The sequence below is a fragment of the Diutina rugosa genome, assembly GCF_008704595.1.
Source record: "Diutina rugosa strain CBS 613 chromosome Unknown scaffold17_size212612, whole genome shotgun sequence".
Classification (NCBI taxonomy): domain Eukaryota; kingdom Fungi; phylum Ascomycota; class Pichiomycetes; order Serinales; family Debaryomycetaceae; genus Diutina; species Diutina rugosa.
Window position 1 is genome coordinate 139,282 of NW_022995172.1, and position 20,507 is coordinate 159,788.

Below are 20,507 nucleotides of genomic sequence, written 5' to 3' on the forward strand. Positions count from 1 at the left end.
GACCCCTGCATCGCCCGTTCATTAATACCCGAGGACCCGACCGATAAGTTCCGTCGGATTGACCCTGCCCGCCTACAAAAAAACCAATTGCAATATATCAGTCAATAGCATGTCATCTAGGAGTCATTGAACACGAGTGGTTCGTCAAATTCTGAAATTCCCATCCAAGTGTTTTTTAAATAAGTCGCCAACAACTTCCCGGTAATTTGCGTGGTACGATCGCTACCCCTAACTTATCTCTGTTGGGAATTGTCACCCGGCGCGTGCCGGCTTCGGTCCATCGGATATTGCTTTTTCACACAACGTTTTCCGGTGACAGAAGAGGGGAAAACAGTGCGACCGACAAACGGCTATACGACGTGAGATTCATTTGACGCCAGGTAGGCCTCCACCACGCTGGACAGATACAACTTCCATAAGCCAGCAATTCTACGTGACGGGCACGTCATTCTTTGGCAGGTCAATGTACACAGGTCTACTCAGCCCAACCAGCCCTTCTATACTTAGCAACCCGAAAGTAGATGGCTTCCCCTCCTTTTGCTCAGCTAGCCACGCCAAAGTCGCGTCGTGCCACCACTTTTCACAGTTGGCTGTGCTGGGGCGGACAAATTTAGTTACCCCTCCTTCGTTATATGCAGGTAGACTTGCTTGGTGGCGTTGCCACCACGGGTTCCAGGTGTCCTTTATTTGATGAGAAAGTTTGGTGACAACCCCCACTAATTTTTGCACCATTATATAGCCAGAGGTCGGTTCACTATATGTCCATATTTTCAGGCCGATTGTACCGACAGTTCTCAGTCAAAATCCATATCCGGCATATAAGCACCCATCTAAACGATCACTGAGTCAACATGCCCCCGGTTAAGCTCTACCAGTGTTGGGAGGAGGGGTAAATTGCCGGAGTAGATAAACATGCTTAAATGTGTAGATATAAGGGAGTTCATTGGCAAGTTGGATAGCTAAAGCTCACTGAGATCATCTGTTCGTCATGGCTCTCGTTGACAACCGTACTTCTCACCAGAATCCCACGCAATCCCTGCGGTTACACAACTACTTCGGGGTGAAGCCCACTCTGGCGACGGCGGCCTTCGAAGGATTCGAGGGTATTCTGAAGCTTTACAAGCCATCGCACAACTCTCGTGGCGTGTTTGGGGGCAACCTTTGTGCACAAGCCCTTGTGGTCGCGATGGAAACCGCGCCTGTAAATTTTGTGCCCCACCTGCTCCATCTGTATTTTGTGCTGGCTGGGTGCGACGAAACCAAGTGCTCATACACCGTGGAACGCTTATCGGATGGGAAAGTGTTTTGCAACCGCTTGATTAAAGTGACGCAAAGCGGTGAGCTTAAGTACGTGGTGATGGTTAGTTTGACGAATAAAAATCTGACGCATGAAACCCGTCGGAGATACGAGCAAACTAAATCCGGCCAACTGGGATTCGAGTTCCAGACTCCAGTTAATCTGACTTTTTACAAGTACTCACTCGACGAGTTGGAAACGATCAAAGACTACGACTTTTCTGGCCTCTTGGAACACAAGTTTCCTCCTAACTTTTGCGACCACCAGGTTGACATCGATGAACACAAAAAGACAGCCGCCGAGCGAGATTTGCTGTTCTGGATTCGCTGCAATGATGAGCGCCCCCATGATAGCAAATACCGGTACGCTGGCTTTGGCCTGATATCTGACCTGATCTACTTGACCTCTTTGCTGAGAATATTACACTTGCCTGCTCACGACGACCCTCGGTTCCCCATTGGACCGACGGGAGGCAAAAATAATCACTTTTTCAGCGTGCTGTTGGACCACGCTGTCTACTTCCATGACGACGACTTCGACCCTACTGATTGGACGTTTGTTAACTTCAAAACACCACGTTTCTCGAACAATCGCGTTTATATCCAGGCGGGATATTATAATCGCCAAGGAAAATTGTTTGCTCTGGTTGTTCAAGAGGGCTTGGTTTTATTTCATGGCGGGTCAGAGTTCAAGGCGAAGCTCTAATAATTTTCATATACGTATCAGCATCGGGTCTAGAATTATTAATAATAATGATAATATTAATTCTTGAAAGCAGAATAGGATATATCTCCATGTTTGCATCAACGCATTCTCGTCGATGCGACTCCGGTCCGGAGTCGCGAGTATACCAACACGCATAAACGCTTATGTATAATTGCGCCTTCCATTGATGGAACTTGCAACAATTACGAAAAAGTCAGGGCGGCGAGGCGCACTAGTTTAGAGTGAGATAAAGGCCTGCCAACGGTGCAAAAAACCCGTGTCAGTGTCGGAAGGGTAAAGCCACTATAGGGCTTAGCCTAAAAAATTATTATCCGGCTCTGGAAAATTTTGCAGGGTTGCACTGCGTGCCGAGACCAGATTGCGTGCCGCGACCGGAAATCGTGATGTTTTGGGAACACGGGGTAAATATCTTTGTGATCCGATATAAAGTTAAGTATGATTGTGATATTTCAAAGAGTGATTGGTCTAAAACAACCATAACGATACCTCGTAGTTAACCCCCAGTTGAGTTTCCGGGCAATTGTAGCGACAACCACAACGGTCCGCAGAATTAAACTTTAATATTATTTTTCGGAATGTGTCGGCGATGACAAAATTTTTTTTATGACTAAAGTTGGAGGATTACTCCATGTGGGGTTCATGTAGGAAAAGCCCCCTCAAAAATAGGCAGAAGGTGGAACGAGCGGGGGAAGCGAGCCGACAGGCACAGACACACTTATCGTTCTGGTTAAGCGACGGCCGAGAGAGCCGTTATAGCACCCTTGGTTGCGATACCTCGACCTAAGGGTGGTGGCGGAAATCCCAAAGAAGTCATAAACCCGAATTGCCATTCTGCGATACCTCGACTTAAGAGTGGTGGCGGAGATCCCAAAGAAGTCATAAACCCGCATTGCCGTTCTGCGATCGAGAGTCACGCATATGCGGTCAAGCTTATAGTCATATTGGAATCGAGACCTTATCGAGCACGGTATAAGCGCCGTACCAGCCTGCCCGCCTTACTTCAAAATTGAGTAAATAAGGTGAACTCGTTTTTGTGCCACCAGCAGTGATCTAAGCTGCCGCGGGATATTTTCTTGCTTTTCGTACCCCATGTTTAACGAAATTCAATCATACAGCATCGTCATTTGTGGTCATTTACCGCCTGATTTCGAGGAAGAAAACAGTTTAGTGCTTCGGTTGTACGTAAGAGTGTAGCGGTTGCAACTGGTAACTGACTTAACAATAGTTCCACACTGCATCAACAACCGCACAGCGAGGGCTAAACCATGCGAAGTAGAAGGTTCTCCGCCGCGGGCGGAATAATCTCACGGTGGCCTTGCGCGCGCGGAACCCCACCTCATTTTTTTCAGGTCCCCCCACACAAAAGTTGCTACTGGTATAATCACATGACGCGTGGAGGGCTTTTCCGCCAATGCACGACGAGGGATGACATATGACAAGTGAGCAAACTTTTACCGCGGATCGCCAATTTGAACCGCCCGCCCTTCAAATGGTTTTGGGTGTGTACTACATTGTATAGCACGTAGTGTCTTCGTCATCCACCGCTGTTTTCGATAGCGGGCAACTCTGATCCTATCACTGGTACAAACGAAATATCCTCGGTATAATACCTATATACAGTACACAAAAGTAATCGGTGCCACCAAGAGCATGGTGATATATCAGCAGCTACTAGACAGCCCCCTGCCCCCGATTGCTACTATTTGCCCGCCATAACCAAAAGACAGCTATTTGTCGTCACCATGTCCCAGTTTGACGCCATTTACGATAACCCCAACATCTGTAAGCTCGAGGAGAAGCTTGACGTGATTCCTGGCGAGCCGTCGGATAAGCCAGGGTTCCACAACTACGTGGGCAAGTACCCGTTGCAACCGCCTCTCGACGGCGCCAGAGGTGTCTACGGCGGCGAGTTTGTCGCCCAGGGTACCTACGCCGCTTGGGCGCTGGTCCCTGACCCAGAAATGTCCCCGCATTCGCTCCACCTGTATTTTGTCAAGGCCGGGTCCAGCGAGCTGCCAATCAGATGGGAGGTTCAGGAGATTTCCAACACCAGAAACTATGCCAACCGTCTCTGCCATGGCTATCAGCTGCACACGGGCAAGTTGTGTTTTACCCTTCAGGTGTCGTTTGTTCGCAACAACAATGCCACCCGGCGGAACGAGTTGGGCCACAGGGATGGGGTGCAGCCATTGCAGATTCAGCGCAAGCCGCAAGCGTTCTTCAACAAGTACAAGGACCGCCTCGAGTCGGAGCCGTATTTCGAACACACCCACGGGCTCATGCAAAACTACATTCCTCGCGAGTTCCTTCAGACTGATTACAACATCGATCTCAAGACGCGGGGGAATGTTGAGTTTGGGTTTTTCACCAAAGTGAATGACAATTTAGACGTGGCGCATAATCCAGTTAAGGCCAAAATAACCCTGATGCTTTTCCTTCTGGACCTGTTCTGGCTCGCAACGCTTGCTAAAGCCTTGGGCTTGCCGATAGCGGGCCACCATTTCGATACCGTGAATTATTTCCGTGTTTCGTTGGATCACCAGGTGTACATCCACGACACTGAGTTCGACCCCAGCCAGTGGATGTTTATTGATTATAATTTCTCGACGATGCGCAACGACAGAGTGTTGTGCCACTGTCAGTATTACACTCTCGAAGGTAAGATGGTGGCCCTGGTGGTGCAAGAGGCGTTGGTGTACTTGGGGGAGAAGATCATCCGGCTGGCGCAGACCCACTTTGGTCCCGAGCCAACTAAGCCAACGACTGCGAAGTTGTGAAATTCTCAGCAGGGCGGAGTTTGTGTAAATTTTTTGAGGCGTACATATGATACAATGCACGCTTAAATCTTTGTGGACGTACATCCGAACAATAAGCTATAATAGGCTATAAACGTACTTTGAAAAGCAATTCTCGGCAAAGCAGACAGTATCAAAATGGAGTTGTAGCTTGTTGCTACATTAGTATGCTTCTACCTCGCTCAACATCATCAAAATTTAACGATCTTTATTATGAAACAACCCTCAATTTTAGTTTAGGTTTCATCTCCAATGAAGCGCAGCTCCGCCACAATCTCGTATACTACATATAGTTAAAAAGCCGATCCGCAACTGCGGATATTTTCTTCGCTCCCCCACTCTTTTACGAAACTTCGATATTATCTTTACATCAAGCGTGATGCAGAAATAGTCGCAACCATTCGGCGAGATAAAACAATGAAGTCGAATTCTCTATGGGTGCAAGTGAAGCCGCTTAAACGCCTCATGCGTCGAAAGGGGGGTTTCCGTCGAAAAGTCTGAACATATTAAACAGGTTCCCGCCCTAGGTAATGCTCTCATCACCTGATGAAAATCCGCTCCTGTATTACCGCCTTGTTGGGCGCTTCTACCGTTGCAGGTGTAACTATCACCCAGGACACAACAACAAGTGGAGCGGTGGACTTTTCTCTTGGTGTCACTGTCGCTCCTGGAGTTAAGTACTCCATTTGGAATAACGCTGTCAGTGCTATTGCCGGCAGTTTGAATGTCGGCTCTGGAGGTGGCTTCTACATTTCATCCGATAATCCCTTGCTTGGGTTGTCCGTCACCCTCTTGGGGGTGGTGAATACCATCACCAACAACGGTGTCGTCTCCTTCAACTCGGTGGTGTCAGCAACTGCGCCAACCTATAACCTTGTGGGGGCGTCGTTCACCAATAACGGCCAGGTTTACTTTTCCTCCAAAGGTTCTATTTTCCCGGGTGTTCAGTCGATCACCTCGTCCACTTGGAACAACAACGGCCTCATCCTGATTTACCAAGAGTCCCGGTCCACCGGCGCTGTCGTACTCGGTCCTGCGCTTGGCGACTTGAACAATAACGGTAACATTTGTCTTTACAACCAGATTTGGATCCAGACTGGTAACGTTAAGGGTAACGGTTGTTGGCAAATTCTTGGTGACTCTTTGGCCCAATTGAACCTTCCCGCTTCGCCCATCGACACCACTCAAGTGTTCTACATGGGGGGCCCTGATTCTGAATTGTTGGCTACTTTGGTGACTGCTAGTCAGACTTATACTGTGGCTGGTTTTGGTAATGGTAACTTCATTGGGCTCACGGGGCCGATCTTAAGTTGGAACTATAACTCGGGAACTGGTGTCTTGACCCTTTACTCAGGTGTTTTCAACACGTTGCCACAAAGATTCCTCATTGGTCCCAACTATGTCCAGCTGAAATTTCTGACCACATCGCACATTTTCTCCGGTGTCTCGGCGCCATTGAATAACGCGATTGTTTATAATGCTGCTCCGCCTAACCCCAAGCCGGCCAAGTGTGGGGTATGTACTCTGACCGTCGCGGCTCCTAAGCCGACCTCGTCTTCATCTACATCGACGAAACCAACTACCGCGCCCACTACCGCGCCTACTACCGCGCCCACTACCGCGCCTACTACCGCGCCCACTACCGCGCCCACTACCGAAGGTTTTCTCGGTCAATAATACAGAGGAGCGAGCCATCCCGCCGCGTTCTGCCCGCAGAAAGCTGCTGGCTCACTTGCCGAGGCAAAAAGACACACACTCGGGCTTGGCCTTCTTGCCGCTGTCGCCGTTCTTCAACGAACACCGCCGCACGTAATCTTTCTTCTCGTCGAACTGGGCGAAACATTTATCGCCGCTGGTCCGCCGCTCGGACGTCTTTCTGAATAGCGACATGGGAGGATCAATGCACTGGCTGCTCACGCTACCAAAGAACGAGGACACGCGTTAAACTGAAGGGAATTCGTCGACCAAGGGGTTGTGTGTTGAAATTAGCGTAACCACCCCTAGCTCTGGGGCCGGGGAGTTTTATACTGCCTCGAGGACATTGCGCATGCACCCAAATTTTTTCCTGCCCACCCTCAGCGCTGCTCGACTCGGAATCTGCGTTTGCACAGGCAGCCCGTGCCTAAACTGCCCTCGCCGGCCAATTGTAAAAATGCCTCAGCCCCAATGACGTAATCGCCTATAGCGAAAAAAAGCCCGCCGGCGCCATCCGCGGCAAGCGCCCTCGCAGACACACACACAGACACACGGCAGGGCTGGCTGGCACAGCGATGACCTCCCCGACACATCTCGGCCTCGAGGGCTACCGTTGCCGCTGGTGGCAATGTGGGGTGACCGGCGGTGGCGAAGTCACATCACCACCAAGCCACGCGCTTGGTAATCGCCACCCTGAGGTAAGCGCCCCCGTGTTACATCGTGACCTCAAACTCATGGGGGTCGTGCCCCTCGCCAAATTGCCCTGAGATCTTTTCGCCTACTTGGGCACGAGGGTATTCGTAGCGGATATTTTTGCGTTCTCCTAAAGCGGCCATGCCTCTCGCTCGATCAACACCACACCGCACAGCCCTACCCCGAAGATCGCTACGATTGCTGTGGCAACCCTGGGCAAAGACCGTTACTAAACGGCGGTTCACGTAAGCGCTAACAGCGCCCCCTACCGTAGTCTCCCGCCACCGGTATCGGTTGCCCCGGGAACTCCCTTCTAAGCCAGCGGGAGTTGCGAGCGCATTTGGAGTTCCGCGTTGGGTAACTTTATCCCCCAGGGTCGTGGCTTCATCACACCACGCTCGAGATAAACACGAGAAAATTCTCCTCTGATTTCGCCACGGTTTCGTTTTCCCCCGTGCCAACCTAAAACATACTACTACTAAAAAAACCTAAACAGACCAAAATCATATCACCAGCCCCTCCACCAGACCTGATTTCAATTTCACACTTTTGTAAAAATCGCTCACTCTGGAGCCCACCTCATCTCAGGCAACTATCGCGTCTACACCTTAAAAAAAAAAAGCCACCCGGGCCAAGGGGACCAACGTACCTGCAGTGGCTTGAAATTGCCAACGATAAACACGAATTACCACTGGTTTGCGCTAGGGAATAACATTCCCTGGTTGCTTCGTCGTCTAAGCGTCTGTGTAGAGGGCTATTACACAATAACGGGTGTGCTTTTTGGGGGGCAATACGAAAATTCCCCAACCACGCTCATTCAGTAACCTCGCGACAGCACCATCGTCTCGATGTACCATGCTACATCATCGTGCACGCTGTTTGATGTGAATAATTTTTTTTATTGGTGCTATTGTACGTGCTTTGAAGAATAGACGCCTACTGGCAGCTGGCCTGATCCACAGCAATCGCCGGGGGTTGCTGCTATTGTTGTTTCGGAGCCTACCCACCCAGCGGTGTGTCCTGCGACGCGTAGGCATTATCAATCACCAAAATTTCATTGGCCATCGTGGGGTGCGTGTATACGGGTGCCAAACTGCCGTGGGAGGGCACAGCGGTTGGCAACAGGCGAATTACACCCTCCACGTGGAGGTGATGAGTGTCTCTTGTCGTTATTAATAAAGCTATGTGGATATGGGTAGAAGAGACTCACTCGAGATTATGTGCACTCGCCTTGAGGAATTGGATGTGGAGGCCGATCTCCTTGCACAACTTATCTCGCTCGACAAACTCGTAGTGCTGGAGCTTGACTTTGTCCTCGCAGAGGAACTGGTACATGTTGTTCCACTGTACGAGCTCGAAGTCGTACCCGGCCCGCACTTTCATCCCCGTGCCGTAGAGCCGGACGCGCTGGCCGTTCAGATCAAAGTACTTGCGTTCTTTCCGCAACATGTACGGGTCGAGCTTGGGGAAGTTGGCGTGGACAAACATCATTTCTGCCTGGTGGTCCAGCTGCGCCCGCTGGTACTGGTAGTCCAGCACCGGGTCGTGCTGGCCCATGCCGGTGCCGACGAAATTGCCATCGTCTAAGAAGCCCAACGCGTCGAGGAACTTGCCCACTTGGTAGAACGGCTTGCGGGTGACCACCGTCGCCGCTAAAAACGTCTCTTTGTCGCCCTCGCCGTCCAGCCCTTGCGAGAACAACGGGTAGTAGTATTCGGGCCCGTAAAGATTGTAGTATAACGCCAACAACAACGGCTTGATGTGGCTCTTCTTCAGGATCATCAACTGGCCCAGCTCCAGCGTCGGGTCGGGGATGGCGTATTTGCGCTCGTGGAGGGGGAAGTCGGAGAGCATGTCGACCCCTTCCGGCACCGCTTGGTACTCGTACTTACCCAGAAGCTCGTTGTACTTCGGGTAGATCTCCTCCACCAGGGGCTCGACCCCCGCGATCTTGTAGTAGGCCGGCAGCGTCGCCCGTTTCCAGAAATCGGGCCACACAATGAGCCCCTTCAGCGTGAACGGCTCTTCCGTGAACAAGTGGCTGGGATCACGCACGGCGAAGTTGTCCAGATCCAAAAGCAACACGTTTTCAAATCGCAGAAGCAAAATCGCAAGCACTTTGTACTGGTAGCCTTTGAATTTGAACTGCTCGCGAGCGGTTGCCGGGAGCATCAGCGGCATGTGGATGCACCGGGCGTCGTAGCGGGGCAATATCGTGCCGCAGAGCTCGCTCTCAAACTCCTCGGTCTTGGGGATAAGGACTTCCACGGGGATTTGGCACCCTAGGTCGCGGAGCGCTTTGATCAGCAAAAGCGTCAACCAGTTGAATTTGCCGCCACCCACGTAGACGATGCCGTCGCCGTTATATAAACCCGAGGGAGCCGTCTCGGGAAGCTTGTCGACTACCATCAGGTGGCTCTGCTTCATCTTGGTGAGTTGGGCCAGGTCAAGTTGTAAGAACCGCAGCAAGTAGTTCTCGTCGAACGTCTCCTGGTGGTCGTCGGTCAGGTCGAAACGGGCGTGGTATATCCGCTCCTTGCTTGGGTAGTGGTCGAGCTTCAGCGCCCGGGGTTTGGCGGCGGCGAGCAAGTCAAACACCGCGGTCAAGAACTTGGTCTGCCCCTTTGACGGGGTCAGCGTCTTACCTATGAGCTCAAACAAGCGGCGCTGCTCCTCCAGCTCGTACTGCTGCTGCTTATCTTTGAACAGTGTCGTGTCCTTGGCGCCAAATTTGACTTTTGGCCACCACAGCCCTTGGTCGTGAGATATCACCACCAGCAGCGCCGACGCCCCCTCCGCCGCCAGCGAAGACACCAGCGCCCACACCACGAGGGCCATCACCACGAGGGCGACTGCCAAGTAGCGTAGCCGTATCCGCTGGCCCACTAGTCGTGGTCTCATCACCCGCCTGAGCACTGCCATGCGAGAAATATCTGGGGATGAATTTTCACCGCCTTTAGGCGACGCATGGCTCCGGGGCGGTCTAGAAGCCAAGACACGGCGGTGGCGAGTCAGGGGACGACACTAGCTAATTGGTTTTTGAAAAAGAGAAAGGTTTTAATTTTTCGGTGATGATGGCATTCCGTTGGCAGCGATGGAGGGGGAGTGCCACATATCGAAGCCACAGGGAGAGATTACTCGGGGCCCGGGTTTAGCGACGCGCCTCTGTGCCCGGCTGGGAAAATTGCGTGAGGGCGTGATTGTGCCAAGCCAGAGAAACATCGGTGCAGCAACGAGACGTGTCACGGCACCGTAGGGGTCAGAGTGAGGACGTGGTGGTAGTAGAGGTTGAAAGTTGCAAAAATTGTCAGGATTCAAGATAAAGGGTGTGGTTAGCGGCCCCGGGAGCGACCTGACGATCCTTGAGGATAAAGAGATATGTGCAGTATGATCAGTTAAATCAGATCCCAGATCAGCCACCACAGAGTCGAGGAAAATTAAAGTGGACTTTCGTTAGTATTTCGGTGAAAACTCGGGAGATTTTTCTATGCAAACAGTTAAAGTTCAAGTAGGGAAGGTGTGATGCAAATGTACGGCGACAAACTCTGGTTCTTTCGTTTCAGGACACAGCCAGTCGTCTCGACATGAAATGACCACTTCGTAACCAGATGCATTGGTAACAATGGACTTTCTCAATGGAAAACCCTAAGCGCCAAGCTTCGAGCAATTGGATACGGCTATGGTTAGTACCATTGTCACAGCCCCTTGATGAGCGTTGCAACGGTGCGCTTAGTAATCGAAGTGGCAAATCTGACTAAGCGCAATCCTTAACTGTGCCTCTGATTTCATTCACCAAAGTCAACTTTTTGACCAGTAACTTTAAGGAAATGAGGGGTACAGCTGTACAGCCCAAACGAGAAGTCATCGTCAGGATCACATACGCATCGGTTTTGTATCCATTTGTGGTCATTTTGGGGGCACTGATGGTAAGGCCGGTGCGAGTAGCCAATCTCATCGAACCAGTGCACCTGGCTCTGGTTAAGGGCGAGGACCACGGCGAGCGTATGGATGGGGGCGTCGCCCCAGCGCTCATAGTAGAAGCCTCCCAGTTGGTCGAGGTGATCAAATAGCCGCTGGTACTTGTCATTGCGGAACAAGTCCAAATTGGCGATCTCAAAATTGTTCCAGAAATGGCACAAGTTGTAACTCTGGTACTCGTCGTCGTTTTGAACCATGGGAAGCAAAGGAAGGTTATTTTCTACAGCGGGCTCCGTTGCCAAAAACTCCTTAAATGTGGACCAGAGCAGGCGGATCGTCTCGCGGTACTCAAAAATGGTGAGGGCGTAGCCGTACCACACGTCGTGGTCTGCCATATACTTAAACAAGTCACGCGGGATATCACACGTGAGCCTGACGTCAGGCTCCACTCGCCAGTAGTATTGGTAGCGACTCAATAAAGGGTGGTGGTAGAAGAAGCCCAGGAACCACCGACACATGTGACGGTACAGTTCCAGCAGTCCGTAGGGGAAACCCAGCAATTGTTCGAACGATAAATGGGCTAAATCAACGTCGATGTGTTCGGGCCACCCCCAGTGTTCCTTAGGAATGGTGCCAAAACTGATGCGCCCAGCGCTAAACCTCAGTCCCACTAAATAGATGAAATCTTTAGTAAACGGCTCGTCATTAAGAAACGTCCAATCATAGGCATAAGGGAACCGTTCCTGGAAATTGTGGATCGTCTCTAACATGTCGTACACGTCCAGATTTTGGCATAACACAAGGAACGTCGCGTTGGTTGATGTCGGCGGTAAAGTCGAGTGGACCACTTCCACGGTATCAGTAGTTTCGAGTTGTTGAAGCCACAGTTTAAACTGAGAAGAGTCCTGGTAGTGGTGCTCCAAACCACATGCCAAGGCAATCCATAGCGTCAAAGATAGCCACCAATGTAGCATTTCACGGGTTCTTGATAGTATCACTGGGGTATACGTCGCGTCTCGGGTGAAAGGTGATCACGTGACATATCACGTGACACTTCATATCCCTAAAATCAACCCAACATGCCATTTGCCCCTCGACCTTAGCTTACGCGCGATTACCGCGATTCTCCCCGCCATCTCGCACGTAGGTACCCCCCTCACGGTAAGTCCATGTTTTCTCCGAGTCTCGACCGCCACGAAGACTAAACCATATTTGTCAAAACCATTTCTGAACTATGTCTAGTAAAATCGACCCACCTCATTTGAAACACGTTTTGCCACTTGTCTCAGCTTGTCACGCTGCCTACGCTTTCCCAAGACTTTTTTTCTGCCAATATTTCGCAACTGCCCTCGTGGTTTGCTGACACCCCCCGTGGGACCCCACGTTGGCTACCAACGGTCCCCACTGAGCGTCATCGCTTCCCTAAACCACATATTTCCAAAGCAATTGCTCCCCGTAAAATCTCGCAGGCTGTCATCGCGTGGTGCCTCGCTACAATAAAACGCCGGAGTTCGCTGCGTGGCCCGCCTCTTCTTAGTCTTTCTTCCCCTCTGGAGATACTCTTGGATACCTACCTCAAACCGGTGAGAGTTTATCTGAGATTTCGTTACCTGCTGACCACAAGATCTCCACAGAGTATCAAACTTCCTTCTTTCTCCCCCGTCAACGTCTTATAAACAAGGGACACTTGACGGCGTTGTTTCCATCTTTTTTTTTTTGGTGGAAATTTCCGAGAAAGCCTATTTCGTGTGTGTTGGGTGACTACGTGTCTTTTGGGGTGTTGTTTTGTTTCAGCGCCGATCCCCGTGTGTGTGCTCGGAGTTGTGTCAGTCGCAGTGTCGCCGTGGCTGATTCCGCCTGCGCCGACGATTACCTCAGCGCCAAGCGCCAAGCCCTCGCGCAATTAGCCCTACCATCATCAACTCCGATGGCGCCTGTCCACGACGCCGGCGCCGACACCGCCCCCCCAGCGATCACGCCCCTGATCAGTGCCTCGGGGGCGCTGGCGCGGGGCGCACCGCCCAAACCGCTGGCGCCGCCGCTAGGGTACCCTCCCCTCGGTCGCAGCGCTACGCTCGGCACCATCAGCGGCCGCGGCGCTGCCAGCGGCGCTAGTAGCGCGAACAGCGCTATCTTATCACCACCCCCTCCATCGAGGAAAAAAACTTTCACCACCACTTGTTTGCGAGATTATGACAGCATGCGCGCCCGCCAGCCCCTCCCCGACAACATGGCGGCCCTAGACTTGCTGGAGAGCTCGCTGAGCAACATCCAGGGGCGCAAGGCGGCCCGGCTGCTCCGCTACTTTCGCGCCCCGTCCACACCCACCACCCCGGCGCCGCCGGGCGCGCCCGGGACCCTGGTGGTGGCGCCAGCGGGTGCCACCGCCACCAGCACCACCAGCACCACCAGCGCCAGCGACGACGTCGTCAGCGACACCGACGCCGACATCTTATCGCCGTTGCCGCCGCTGGCAACGCCGGCGGCGCCGGCGAAGCGCTCGCTGCGCCTGCTGGTGGAAGACCCCATCCTGCTGGCCACCTACTTCCCCCACCTGCCCCAGCGTCGCGGCAGCACCAGTCATGCCCAGCACTTGACGGCGAAGATCGAGTTTGACCATAGCGACGTCGGCGCTACCATCACCGCTGTCAGCAGTAGCACCGGCAGCGATTCCCCCGCCGTCGCTGGCGCCGGCGCCAGCGCCATCACTTCTGGTACCACAGCTAACACCATTACCGCGACGAGTGCCAGCGCTGTTGCTGACCCCAGCGCCGGCGCCGCCGCCTCGGTGTCGCCCACCGCCACCGTCATCACCGCGTCGCTGCCGGCGCCGCGCCCGCGCCCGCTGTTCTCATCGCCTGTATACCCGTTAGCGGTGGAGTTGCGCCCGTTCAAAAATAAGGTCGGCGGCCACACGGCGATCTTCCTGTTCTCGAAGCAGGCAGTGTGCAAAGCCCTCGTCAATCGGGAGAACGTGTTTTACGAAACGGTGGAGCAGCACCACCGCGAGCTTCTCCAATTCATGCCCAAATACATTGGCGTGCTTAACGTGCGCTACCTGCTGATGGTCCCTGAAAATGCTACTCCCGGAAGCGATCCTACCGGTGGCGCTTCCACTGGTGATGCTACGAGCCTGCTGCTCCCCGAAGAGGTCCACCGCGCCTTGCTCACAAGAGACGTTGATATCCCCGAAATCGATATGGGCGAGGGAGCGACGTCAAAGACGGCAGCGCCCAGCGCTACGCCCTCAGCACCTGCAGCGCCTCCGGCGCCTTTGGCGCAAGTGGCGCTGCTGCCGCTGACGAACCCGGAAGTGGTGCTTGACGACAACAAACACATGATCCCCAACTCGTTGTGGAAACACTACCTGAGCCTGTTGCCGCTGCCCCAGCACTTCAATTGCGACGACGACGACGACAGCCTCCACTCCACCGGCGACGGGCTGACGACGATCAACACCGACTTCCAGGCGCGCGTGCTCCAGGAAGTGTTCCAGCCGCTCCACACGCCGCAGCTGCAGGACGATATTTTCGCCATGGACGAAGTTGACGACCAGCACGGCAACGGCGACGACCACCCGCTGAACGATACCACTCCGCCCACGGGAGTGGCGCCGGTGGCGAGCGCTCCCGGCGCCACCCCCGTTGGTGCGGCGCTGCCGGTGCTCCGCAAACACACGCGGTTTGAGCGCTACATTCTCTTGGAAGACTTGACCTGCGACATGGAGTATCCGTGTGTGCTTGACCTCAAGATGGGCACGCGCCAGTACGGCATCGAGGCACTGCCGCTGAAGCAGCGCTCCCAGCGGCGCAAGTGTCGCCAGACGACGCTGCGCGAGCTCGGCGTCCGCGTGTGTGGCCTCCAAGTGTACACACTCAAGCCGGCGCCGGCGGCGCTGGAGGAAGACCGGGCGCTGGCGCTAGCGGAAGATACCGCCAAGGAAGCGCCCGAAGTCCACTGCCTTGTGCGCGATAAGTACTTTGGCCGCCGCATCCGGGTTGGCGCCGAGTTCGCCAAGACGCTCGCCCGCTACTTATACAACGGCAACGACACCTGGCTGGTACTCGTCAAGCTTCCGCGGCTTGTGGCCCAGCTCCACGAGCTCAGGGAGATCTGCATCGGCCTTAAGGGTTACCGGCTCTACGGACTGCTGATCCTCTTGATGCACGACGCCGCCCGCCCCGAGGTCGCCAAGTTGAAAATCATCGACTTTGCCCAGCTGGTGATCGCCGAGCCGAGCCCCATGGGCCTTCGCCACATCACCATCCCGCCGCAGCACCCTGATACTTACGACAAAGGGTACGTGCGCGGGCTTGACTCGCTCATCGTCTACTTCAGCACCATATTCAGCATTTTGACGGGGCACCCGTTCACCCTGCCGGCGCTGGCGCTGCGCTTTTTGGAGACGCACCGGCAGGCGTACGGGGGTCCCTGTCGCTGGCTCGACGGCTACGCCGAGCGCCGCGACGACTGCATTGACCCCCGCGATGTTAACGACCCTCACGATCCATTCAATATCACCTACACCGTCGAAAATGAGGACAGCGACGTGTCGGACTAGATAATACCATAGCGTCCTTAGTAGCCTAGTATATAATGATCATATTATATTGTAGTATTTGTTAATTTAATGAATATTTGCCGTTTTTGCCGATTTTTTAGCCTTCTCTGTAGTTTTGTTTGGAAATGCACTTTCCGTTATTTTTGCATGAAGGCATTGTGGCCGAGTGGTCTAAGGCGGCAGACTCAAGCGTAAGCTTCTCAACTGTGAGGTTGGGGTTTCTGTTATCGTAAGATGCGCGTGTTCGAATCACGTCGATGTCATTACTTTTTGCCTCTTGTCAGTTTCAACTGTGTCTAAGTCTACGAAGTGTGGTATCTTTCCCAATCTTTTACCTTAATACCTTGTGGTTGCTCAAACATTGTTCTCACTCTTGCTATGCACACCAAGTGCGCGGCCCCCACAAAGATATGGACACAGAGATCACCCATACAGATCCCACCCATCAATTGAAATAATGTGTCCATAAGTTGTCCAAGATCCCAAACAGAGAGTTTGGGTCCGATACCAGTGATCGAGTGGCTTATGGAAATCATCGCTATCATTCTTGACTACCTCCCTCAACACCACGTGCACCCACGCCTATTGCAAGACAATAACTGTGTCAACAAGTCTACGTTATAAAGCTTAATAGTCGTTTCTCCACGACGCCGTGGATGATCTTTTTAACTGGCTGCTATTAACGACGAGTGGACTACTTGGTGTGGTGTGGATTCGTGTGGCCAAGACACGTGGTATTCAGTCCGTATAACCATGATATTGTCGACTCCTCTGTGACAAGTATGTTTGACACGTCGCCTCCATTCGTTTCTGTTGGATTATTCTGGCCTTGCCCAGCTATATTTGTCAGGTCATCAGTGGCTTGAACCAGAGGCGACCAAGATCAGAGCAAATAAACTACAGATTAATGGAGATGTGAGGAGAGTGGATGGCTGCGTTGACTTTTCGTCTGTCAAGCATTTGTCCTTTTTATACGCTTCCCCTACTCCTGCCAAAACACGTGAATATCGCTACTTCATATTATGAGCACAAGGGCGGGAACACCTACCAGATGGCAGCGCAGTTGAGTGGATCGGGGGAGTTGTACATCCTTGAAAAAGAGCACTCACCATGTTTACTCATGCTCTTCTCCAAATCCGCTAAGCGATCGGTCGCTTATGGGTTTGGGAGCCTGATCGATGTTCGTAAGTTGCTGGGTCGTTTGAACTGCTGCTTGAATACCTGGACTTCACTAAACAAGGCCACACAATGCCATGGTCTCGTCCATAGCCTTCGAAAGCTTGACGTAAGAGCACCCCGCCACAATGGGTGGCTGAATTCCCCAAGCTCAAAATGTACGTGGATCACGGTGTGGCATACCACGTAATTCGTAGTCCAGGTGACCATCCTCATTGACACAACAAATGTGTTGACACAACCTTTCAAGAAATCGTGTCGTGTAAGCTATGCCAAGTCCAATAATGAGAATTCGAGTTGGCTCGTTTCCATCTCAAAATTTGATTGCTAGTAGATGCAACCTGCTTTTCCAGTTTTATCATAATTCAGGTCCACTAAGTCTGCCATCAAAATCATCCCCATAGTCTCTCATAACCGCATGCTTTGACTCTCATTATTTTCTCTGTCGCACCTTAATCCCTTACCTTTTACTCTTTGACGTTCTTTCCCGTTTTGAGCCCTTGTTGGTGAACCCCCCTCATCGCGCTCATCGCACGGGAACTCAAGGGCACAGCGATAATACCCTTAATCATGTCCGACGACGAGTTCGACATCACCAAGTCGTTAGCGCTGTTCAACACGGCAGAGCTGGACTCGGACCTGGACTCCGACTCCGGGTCGGGCTTTGCCGGCTTCGGCGCCACTGAGGAACCCCAAGATATCATCAGCGACCTGGAAGATGATAGCGACGACGACGCCGCCAAAGCCCCCGCTAAACGGAAAAAGCAGGAAAACGGCAAGATGGAGTTCCCCAAGTTGGAAGCCGATGCCGACGACGACGACGACGCCGGCGAAATGGCGGCGTATTTCACCACAAACAGTGCCCTGGCCAAGAAGGCCAAAGCGGGGACTTTTTCGTCGTTTGGGCTTCTGAATACCATTTTAAAGAACATTGCCAAGAAAGGGTACCGTCAGCCAACGCCCATCCAGCGGAAAACCATCCCTTTGATCATGGAGAACCGTGATGTCGTGGGTATGGCCCGTACCGGTTCCGGGAAGACCGCGGCGTTTGTGCTTCCCATGATCGAGAAACTCAAAGCCCACAGTGCCAAGGTGGGTGTGAGAGCCGTGATCATGTCGCCGCTGAGAGAGTTGGCGCTCCAGACGTACAAACAAGTGAGGGAGTTCTCGAAAGGTACCGACCTCCGCCTGATCGTGTTGATCGGGGGTGACTCCCTTGAGGACCAGTTCCTGGCGATGATGCTGAACCCTGACATTGTCGTCGCCACCCCCGGTCGTTTCCTCCACTTGAAAGTGGAAATGGAGCTTAGTCTCTCCACGGTCGAGTACATCGTGTTTGACGAAGCCGACCGGCTTTTCGAAATGGGGTTTGCCGAACAGCTCAACGAGTTGCTTGCGGTGTTGCCCTCGCTGCGACAGCTGCTTTTGTTCTCGGCTACATTACCCAAATCGTTGGTGGACTTTGCCAAAGCCGGGCTCACCAACCCGGTGTTGGTGCGCCTCGACGCCGAGACCAAAGTGCTGGACCAGTTGCAGATGGCGTTTTTCACCACCAAACGTAACGAGAGAGAAGCCACTCTCTTACACGTGTTGCAGTCAGTGATCAAAATGCCGGTAGCCACGGAAGAACAAAAGAAGAAACTTCACGCGATCGAAAACCGGCAAAACTTAGACGACGAGGAAGCCGAACAGGAGGAAGAAGAAAACCGCAAACTGCTGAAGAAGCGTCCCAGATTCAAGAGAGAAAGATTACCCCCCGCCAACCAGTTACCGCTGCCGCAATCGACGATCATATTTGTCCCCACCAAGCACCACGTCGAATACGTCACCATGCTCTTGCGTGATGCTGGCTACCTTGTGCTGTACATCTACGGGACTTTAGACCAGCGAGCACGGAAGAATCAGTTGTACCAGTTCAGAATCGGGGCTACCACCATCATGGTAGTCACTGATGTTGCCGCCCGTGGTATCGATATCCCCGTGTTGGCGAACGTGATCAACTACACGTTGCCGCTGTCGCTGAAGATCTTTGTCCATCGTGTGGGGAGAACTGCCAGAGCAGGTAACGCGGGTTGGGCGTATCTGATCGTGCTGGAAAAAGAGCTCCCCTACATGTTAGACTTGGAGTTGTTTTTGGGTAAAAAAGTGCTTTTGACGGCGATGCACGAGAAGAAGAAGGAGCTTCTCAAACAACGCCAGGGCAACGCCTACGTCGAACCTAAAGTGCTGTACACTCAACGAATGGTGATGGGGCTGCCGCCCCGCTTGGAGCTCGAAGGGTGCCAGGAGTTCTACGATACGTTGTTGGCCAATCACTACGAGATGAAGGTTATCCGGGACGTGTCAGTTAAAGCGGAGAAGTTGTACTACCGTACGAGACAACCGGCGCTGACCGACTCGGTGAAGCGGGCCAAGGAGCTCGTCGACACGGGGGTGTGGGACGAGCAGCACTTGCTTTTCGGGGCCAACCCTGAGAAAGAAAAACAGGCGTTTTTGGAAAAGTTGACTCAGCGCAACCTGAAGGAAACGGTGTTCGAATTTTTAAAGAAAGGCGATCAACGCGACGAGAATCTGATGGCGGCGTTCATGCAGAAACGCCGTCGCCAACTTGCTCCGATCCAACGTAAAGCCCAAGAGAAGCGGGAGTTAATGGAAAAGGAACGACTTGCTGGTTTGTCCCGAGGCATCGAGGAGGAAATTTTTGATGAGAAGGATGAGGTCGGCTACTCGGTTAGAAAAGACGCCACCGTCGATGACGACGAGTTGCTGGCTGCGTTTGAGCAGGAGCCCCTGACCAGTAAACGGTTTAGAGATCCCACGTTCTTCATGTCCCACTATGCTCCGGCACTGCTGATCCAAGACCAACAGCTTCAACTCGGCAACACTTTCGCCCTGGACGCTGCGGGGGCCACATTCGATTTGGCCGACGACGACGGGCCCAAGCATCTGAAACAGATCATGAAGTGGGACCCCAAGAAGAAGAACTATGTCAACCAGAAGCTGACGGACAAGAAGTATATCATTGGCGAGCTGGGTCAGCGTATTCCTGCGTCGTTCCGCTCCGGTAAGTTTGACACCTGGAGAAAGCAACGGAATGTGGCTCAACTCACCCCTGGTCAGCTTGAAAGCGACGTCAAGTTGGGCAACTTCAAGCCCAAGCACAACCAGACTAAGGCACCGAAGTTGCCGGATAAGTTCCGCGATGACTACCACAAACAAAAGAAAAAGGTGGAAAAGGCGGTGGAGCTGGGAAGACTGGTCAAGGGGTACAATCGGCCGGGGCAACGACTGGAACTCCAGTCCACGGAACAGATCCGCAAGGCGAGACAACTCAAGGAGAAGCGGAAGGCGAAAAACGCCCGTCCGGCAAAGAAGAAGAAGTACTAGTAGGCATTCATCAGGCAATAATAGACACGAATCACACTTCCTTTTGTAGTTGGGTGGCATTACCATATGTTCGGCACCAGATTAATCAGATTGATGGTTTTGAGAAATGGGGCTACAACTGACTTGAAACACCCGTAATTCGAAATCAACAAGCATATCTACAGAGACTGGCCCATCAACCGCTTTCTGTCTTGGCAATGGCTCCAGTTGAAGGCAGCTCAGGCGACGGTCGACGTCTGCTGCATTGGCGCAACCATGA

At 52.7% G+C, this 20,507-nt stretch overlaps 7 protein-coding genes across 7 annotated transcripts; 5 read left to right on the forward strand and 2 right to left on the reverse strand. All coding sequences in view use genetic code 12, as the record gives it.

Moving 5' to 3' along the window:
- Positions 1 to 988: 988 nt before the first annotated feature.
- DIURU_004255 (uncharacterized protein) lies at positions 989 to 2,002 on the forward strand (the record flags this gene model as incomplete). The annotated part of the gene is made up of 1 exon (XM_034157108.1): positions 989 to 2,002. The coding sequence occupies one exon, from the start codon at positions 989 to 991 to the stop codon at positions 2,000 to 2,002; it is 1,014 nt and encodes a 337-aa protein (XP_034010989.1).
- A 1,763-nt stretch (positions 2,003 to 3,765) lies between these two features.
- Positions 3,766 to 4,800, forward strand: DIURU_004256 (uncharacterized protein; the record flags this gene model as incomplete). Its single annotated transcript, XM_034157109.1, has 1 exon — positions 3,766 to 4,800. One exon carries the CDS (start codon positions 3,766 to 3,768, stop codon positions 4,798 to 4,800), a length of 1,035 nt encoding a protein of 344 aa, XP_034010990.1.
- Positions 4,801 to 5,364: 564 nt separating this feature from the next.
- Positions 5,365 to 6,495, forward strand: DIURU_004257 (uncharacterized protein; the record flags this gene model as incomplete). The annotated part of the gene is made up of 1 exon (XM_034157110.1): positions 5,365 to 6,495. The coding sequence occupies one exon, from the start codon at positions 5,365 to 5,367 to the stop codon at positions 6,493 to 6,495; it is 1,131 nt and encodes a 376-aa protein (XP_034010991.1).
- A 1,917-nt stretch (positions 6,496 to 8,412) lies between these two features.
- Positions 8,413 to 10,107, reverse strand: MNN21 (alpha-1,2-mannosyltransferase MNN2; the record flags this gene model as incomplete). Its single annotated transcript, XM_034157111.1, has 1 exon — positions 8,413 to 10,107. The coding sequence occupies one exon, from the start codon at positions 10,105 to 10,107 to the stop codon at positions 8,413 to 8,415; it is 1,695 nt and encodes a 564-aa protein (XP_034010992.1).
- An 884-nt stretch (positions 10,108 to 10,991) lies between these two features.
- DIURU_004259 (glycosyltransferase family 15 protein) lies at positions 10,992 to 12,098 on the reverse strand (the record flags this gene model as incomplete). The annotated part of the gene is made up of 1 exon (XM_034157112.1): positions 10,992 to 12,098. One exon carries the CDS (start codon positions 12,096 to 12,098, stop codon positions 10,992 to 10,994), a length of 1,107 nt encoding a protein of 368 aa, XP_034010993.1.
- Positions 12,099 to 13,324: 1,226 nt separating this feature from the next.
- KCS1 (inositol polyphosphate kinase) lies at positions 13,325 to 15,685 on the forward strand (the record flags this gene model as incomplete). The annotated part of the gene is made up of 1 exon (XM_034157114.1): positions 13,325 to 15,685. One exon carries the CDS (start codon positions 13,325 to 13,327, stop codon positions 15,683 to 15,685), a length of 2,361 nt encoding a protein of 786 aa, XP_034010994.1.
- A 1,746-nt stretch (positions 15,686 to 17,431) lies between these two features.
- On the forward strand, positions 17,432 to 20,248 carry DIURU_004261 (putative ATP-dependent RNA helicase; the record flags this gene model as incomplete). The annotated part of the gene is made up of 1 exon (XM_034157115.1): positions 17,432 to 20,248. The coding sequence occupies one exon, from the start codon at positions 17,432 to 17,434 to the stop codon at positions 20,246 to 20,248; it is 2,817 nt and encodes a 938-aa protein (XP_034010995.1).
- Positions 20,249 to 20,507: the final 259 nt, after the last annotated feature.